This window comes from Tupaia chinensis, unplaced genomic scaffold (genome assembly GCF_000334495.1).
Source record: "Tupaia chinensis unplaced genomic scaffold, TupChi_1.0 Scaffold000127_1, whole genome shotgun sequence".
NCBI lineage: Eukaryota > Metazoa > Chordata > Mammalia > Scandentia > Tupaiidae > Tupaia > Tupaia belangeri.
This window is the reverse complement of record NW_006159595.1, coordinates 625341-631973: the sequence shown is the minus strand read 5'-3', so window position 1 is coordinate 631973 and position 6633 is coordinate 625341. Positions and strand designations below refer to the sequence as shown.

Below are 6633 nucleotides of genomic sequence, written 5' to 3'. Positions count from 1 at the left end.
TAGAGGTATTTTTCAGTTAAACCAGCACTTAAGCACTATGAAAAGCAAGATGATTACATGTTTGTGGCAGAAGACAGGGCAATTAAGAAAACTAGAGCAGTTTGAAAGAGCCATATCAATAAAAGCGACCAGAAGTTGATTTAAAGTTTTTTCCCTCTGTAATTTGTCTCCCCTCCATCGTGGCACGCTCGGGGAAAGTGAATGCAAAAGATGGAGAGGAGGAGGGGAGTCTGGGCGCACACCTCCTCCCCAGCCCTCGCCAGCCCCTCTCCCCGGCCCTGGCCCTCGCGCCCCCAGCCCCAGCCTCCCTCCTCCGCGGTCTCTTCCTCTCTCCCAGCCTCCACTCTCGCCCTCCCTCGCTCTGGTGACTCCATCGGCTTTTGATTTGGAAGCACGCTGATTGGCTGGAAGCGATTCAACACACGCCGGGCAGGAGCTTTGTCTGAGTTGAAGTGAAGTTGTAGAGATTTTGGAGACTGGAGTCAGCGAGCACGGGCGTTCCGTCTGCAGCCGCGCAGGAAGGAGGGCAAGAATCCCCCAGGAAGGATCCACTGCGGACTCCGCCGGCACCCTGCCATACCCGGATTCCCACTCCACCCGGGGGAAATCGGCGAGGTGACACGCTTCTCTGCCTGGCTAGAGGGAGAACCGCCACGCCAATGCAAGGATCGGACTCCATGCCGATACTCTGGAAGCCGTGACACGGTGTGTATAAAACAAAAGTTTGCGAGCTGTTAATTGCTGTGCTGCATGATTAAGAGCCGCTTTCAAGTTTCAAGTACCAAATGTAGCTTAGCTTTGAGTTGCCAAAGGAAGCGGAGGGAATCGCTTTGCTGTTGTAACTTGCTCTGTGAGGGGAATCGCAGAAACCGACCGACGGTACCAAATGAATTCTAAAATGCACTTTAGTTTGGTGTTTGCACTGCTGCTAGTATCGTTCGACCACCGTGTCCTGGGCAAGAATTTGAAATACAGGATTTATGAGGAACAGAGGGTTGGATCGGTAATTGCAAGACTATCAGAGGATGTGGCTGATGTTTTATTGAAGCTACCTAATCCTTCTACCGTTCGCTTCCGAGCCATACAGAGGGGAAATTCTCCTTTACTGGTAGTGAATGAGAATACCGGGGAGATCAGCATAGGGGCTATCATTGACCGTGAACAACTATGCCAGAAAAACTTGAACTGTTCCATAGAGTTTGACGTGATCACTCTACCCACAGAGCATCTGCAGCTCTTCCATATCGAAGTCGAAGTGCTGGATATTAATGACAATTCTCCCCAGTTTTCGAGAGCTATCATACCTATTGAGATATCTGAGAGCGCGGCCGTTGGGACGCGGATCCCCCTGGACAGTGCGTTTGATGCAGACGTTGGGGAAAATTCCCTCCACACGTACTCGCTCTCGGCCAATGATTTTTTTAATATCGAGGTTCGGACCAGAACTGATGGGGCCAAGTGTGCAGAACTCATTGTGGTCAGAGAGTTGGATCGGGAGCTGAAGTCGAGCTATGAGCTTCAGCTCACTGCCTCGGACATGGGGGTGCCTCAGAAGTCTGGCTCCTCCACACTCAAAATTAGCATTTCGGACTCCAATGACAATAGCCCTGCTTTTGAGCAGCAGTCTTATATAATACAACTCTTAGAAAACTCCCCCGTGGGCACTTTGCTCCTCGATCTGAACGCCACTGATCCAGATGAGGGCGCTAATGGGAAAATCGTGTATTCCTTCAGCAGCCATGTGTCTCCCAGAATTATAGAGACTTTTAAAATTGATTCAGAAAAAGGACATTTGACTCTTTTCAAGCAAGTGGATTATGAAATCACCAAATCTTATGAGATTGATGTTCAGGCTCAAGATTTGGGTCCGAACTCAATCCCAGCTCATTGCAAAATTATAATTAATGTTGTGGACGTGAACGACAATAAACCTGAAATTAACATAAACCTCATGTCTCCTGGAAAAGAAGAAATATCTTATATTTTTGAAGGGGATCCTATTGATACATTTGTTGCTTTGGTCAGGGTTCAAGACAAGGATTCTGGGCTGAATGGAGAAATCGCGTGTAAGCTTCATGGGCATGGTCACTTTAAACTCCAGAAGAAGTATGAAAATAATTATTTAATCTTGACTAATGCCACACTGGATAGAGAAAAGAGATCTGAATATAGTTTGACTGTAATCGCGGAAGACAAGGGGACACCCAGTCTGTCTACAGTAAAGCATTTTACTGTTCAAATCAATGATATAAATGACAATCCACCGCACTTCCAGAGAAGCCGATACGAGTTTGTCATCTCAGAGAATAACTCGCCAGGGGCGTATATCACCACTGTGACGGCCACAGATCCCGATCTTGGGGAAAATGGCCAAGTGACCTATACCATTTTGGAGAGTTTTATCCTGGGAAGTTCTATCACCACATATGTAACCGTTGACCCATCTAATGGTGCCATCTATGCCCTCAGAATCTTTGACCACGAGGAAGTGAATCAGATCACCTTTGTGGTTGAAGCGAGAGATGGAGGAAGTCCGAAGCAACTTGTAAGCAACACCACAGTGGTGCTCACCATCATGGATGAAAACGACAACGTCCCTGTGGTTATAGGGCCTGCACTGCGCAATAATACCGCAGAAGTCTCCATCCCCAAAGGGGTGGAAAGCGGCTTTCATGTCACCAGAATCAGGGCGATTGACAGAGACTCTGGTGTGAACGCTGAACTCAGCTGCTCCATAGTAGCGGGAAATGAGGAGAATGTCTTTGTAATCGATCCACGATCATGTGACATCCATACCAATGTGAGCATGGACTCTGTTTCCTCCAGCGAATGGGAGCTCTCCGTCATCATCCAGGACAAAGGCAATCCCCAGCTGTACACCAAAGTCCTTCTGAAGTGCATGATCTTCGAATATGCAGAGTCAGTGACAAGCACAGCCATGACCTCAGTAAGCCAGGCATCCTTAGATGTCTCCATGATTATAATTATTTCCTTAGGAGCAATTTGTGCGGTGTTGTTGGTGATCATGGTGCTATTTGCAACTAGGTGTAACCGAGAAAAGAAAGACACTAGATCCTACAACTGCAGAGTAGCAGAATCAACTTATCAGCACCACCCAAAAAGGCCATCCAGGCAGATTCACAAAGGGGACATCACATTGGTGCCTACCATCAATGGCACTCTGCCCATCAGATCCCATCACAGATCATCTCCATCTTCATCTCCTACCTTAGAAAGAGGGCAGATGGGTAGCCGGCAGAGTCACAACAGTCACCAGTCACTCAACAGTTTGGTGACAATCTCATCGAACCACGTGCCGGAGAATTTCTCATTAGAACTCACCCATGCCACTCCTGCTGTTGAGGTAAGATCATAAACTGCATTGATTCACTGACAATGTCAATTGCTTTTGTTCACATGTGTGTGTGTGTGCATGTGTGTGTGCGTTAGTTCTTAAATGTTTTCATTAATATGTAGCAATACTAACAATATGTAAATTCATTTAACCAGGATACAGGGTACATTGTTTCTATGTAGCAAGTATATAGACCTTAGCCTACTGTTCTCAGTTTTTCTGGAATAATGTTCTTGCATGGAATGTGGATAATACCGAGAAATCAATGTGAAGCCTGCGAGGGACTGCTTACTTAAAGCCCCTTGTCTTCCCAGATTAAGATATGGGGAGGCCAAAAAGTAAAAGGGACTTTAGTCTCTCAGTGATGGTCTCTACTGAAAAACAGAAAACAAAAACAAAAACCCAAGAAGCACCTTAAATCTACAGAAATCCCACCTCAGTGCATGTTTACTTGTCCAGTTTCAGAAAAAATTTCTGCCATTATTTTAACTCCATGGGTTACCATGTTGTATTTCATAGCATTGTCTCTGTATTTTTAGAAGTGGACGTTTAATTTGCACTATAAGGGAACTCAGAGTTGTTGAAAAGGAGTCCTCTTTCAGAAAGAAAAAAAGTCAGTTCTCTTAGCTCATCCAGACCTCCCTGGAATCTATGTCAGTTGTACTAGGTGGCTGGCTACACAGTCAGCCGCAGCTCAATGTAAGCAGATCTTTAGAATGGATTTAACGTACTCAGTTACATAGTACGGAATAACAACAACTGTCTGTCTTTGCTTGCAGCTGGGGAGGATGGGGGTTTGTTTCCAGGAATCAGTTCTGTCTGTTTGGTTTCCAGCAGGTCTCTCAGCTTCTTTCAATGCTTCACCAGGGACAGTATCAACCACGACCAAGTTTTCGAGGAAACAAATACTCCAGGAGCTATAGGTATGACTTACCCTCCTGTTACCTAGTGAGTCTCAGAGGATGTAATGGCTGCAGAGTAAAAACCATATTGTCCCTGATTTATCTTCCTAGATACGCCCTTCAAGACATGGACAAATTTAGCTTGAAAGACAGTGGCCGGGGTGACAGTGAAGCAGGCGACAGTGATTATGATTTGGGGCGAGATTCTCCAATAGACAGGCTGTTGGGTGAAGGATTCGGTGACCTGTTTCTGACAGATGGGAGAATCCCAGCAGGTAAGAGGGTTGTGATCCATGAAGCTTGATTTTTAGGTCTACTCTAACACCAGTCCAAGTGAACCGTTTCTCCGATGTTTATATTTCCTTTTCATTTGTCCTGTCCACCAAAATACTTGTAATCTTGCACAATGAATAGAAACTGAAAGTTTAACGTTACGTTTCAAAAATTTTTATTAAGCAGTTGGTAGAGAAGGAGTTATCCTCAGAGTTTCACAAAAGAAAGAAGGGATGAGGAGAGGAGAATAGGAAACCAAACAGAGCATGTTCCTCCTCTTTCTACCCCATCCAACCCTGCCATAGAATACTCTTGGGCAACTCTGTGAAATTACTGGGTGGCTCTGTTTATTCAGACAGCCTCTTTTGGTGCCTAGTGGTGAACTGGACTATAATTTGGAGGATGCGTTTCCTGTGATGGGAACCAACTCACCAAATAAGAGATTAAAATAAACTAGAAATGGTATACTTTAAGCAGTCAAAATAGGGGAAGGAATGCATCTCTGTAGGTGGCAGCCCTAGTATACTTTTTCCACTTTCCATTTTATGTCTTCAGTGGAAGAGGGACAGGGATCTAACAGGGGGATGTGTAAATACACAGCTAGATGGAGGGGATTCTATTACATTTGTTTTAAGTTTACTTATTAATTTCTTCCATGAGTAAGAAAGAGAAAGAGAAAAAGAGAGTGGAGAGAAAGAGACAGATTCCTAGCAGGACCTTGATACTACTTTTTGCCCTGCCCAAACCTCAGCAGGCTCTTATCTTGAGCATATGTGTGCCCAGTGAACTCAAATCAACGAGCTTTCCAGACCCAGAATCTTACCACAGGGCTCAGCCTCCCAGAACATGGTATTTCACGATTGCTCCAGTGTCCGGCTCCAGTGTTGTTTGAACCACATTCTTTACCAGCCCCTTCCTGAAATTGTGCAGTAGGAACCCCCACCCCCCAACCAACAGAGTAAATACTGAGTCATTGTAGCAACCCTGTTATAAAAGATTGCAAAATGAGATCCACCCTGAGCATGAGTAAATGTTCCTTCAGCTATTTTGTTTCTAAAATGTTACTGAATATCCATTGAATGACTTCAGTCCATTTGATAAAGGAAAGAAATGCAGACAGCACCAAATTCCTCATCTTTGTTTCATCTAACATTTATTTTCTAAACACAGATAAGTAAAAGAGTTTAAGAAATAAACATGAGGGAGCCTTAGGTAGCCACAGGAATCCAAGAAAAATCAAGGAATAGAAGTTCAAGCTCTCATAAGTTATCACAGACATGGTGCCAGTAACCACAATAGCACACGTGGAAGTGGTAGGAGCAGTGCCAAGGGTGTCCTGAAGTTTCCTCTGGGCCCCTGGGGGGGTCTTGAACCTACACTGTCTCTCTCATTTCTCTGACATAGGAATTAGGAATAGCCTAAGTAATATGCCAGTAATGGTATTATTCATAGTTTTTCAGATTTAAAATGAAAGCTTATGAAAGTCAGAAAACGCATCCCACCTCAGGAAGGTTGCATGTTGGAGAGGTGAGATTTGAACCAATTCCTACACTAATCTCTTAAATATAAAAAGTAACAGGTGGGTGTACCTTTTAAATACAATGAGTTACCTCCATGTAACCAGTAAGTGTTGCACTTGATTACATTCTTACAGTAATAGACACCGCATCTCTGGCAGGATGAAGGTTGAGAAAAAGCTTCTCTGGCACCAAAGCTACAATGCACATGAGTCTATGTGTGGTCACCCCGTGTGTATTCATTTTTTTTTTTTTTAATTCATAGACTTCGCATTTGAAGGAAATTCTCCAAATCTAGTGTAACGTCCATGGCCTCAGGTATTTTGTTCAGAGAGAATCAGTCTTATTAGTATTCTTACTTGTGGAACGAAGGGACTGGAGGAATTTCTGATTCTGTGATGTTGACAGAATCCTCATTTTGAACATCGGTCCCTAACTTTTAGTAATGAATTTCCCAAATTACATTATTTCATAAGCAGAAAAGTAACATCATGGGTTACTATCAATTTTGTATTATATATTTTTTAAATTTCTATGAAGTTTATTTATTGAAATGTAAATGCATTAGTATTGTTAAATGGAGAAA

The 6633-nt window shown here is 43.9% G+C and overlaps 1 protein-coding gene across 2 annotated transcripts in view; it reads left to right on the top strand.

Moving 5' to 3' along the window:
• The first annotated feature begins 717 nt into the window (after nucleotides 1–717).
• Nucleotides 718–6633, top strand: part of PCDH18 (protocadherin 18) — a 15869-nt gene continuing 9953 nt past the window's right edge. Inside the window, exons 1-3 of one of the 2 annotated variants that reach the window (XM_006144616.3) lie at nucleotides 718–3364; nucleotides 4193–4278; nucleotides 4369–4532. In XM_006144616.3, coding sequence (XP_006144678.2) covers nucleotides 887–3364; nucleotides 4193–4278; nucleotides 4369–4532 — 2728 coding nt within the window. In that variant the 5' untranslated portion in view covers nucleotides 718–886. Of the gene's footprint in view, nucleotides 3365–4189; nucleotides 4279–4368; nucleotides 4533–6633 lie in introns of both variants that reach the window. The other variant, XM_014586311.2, reaches the window with a different exon arrangement.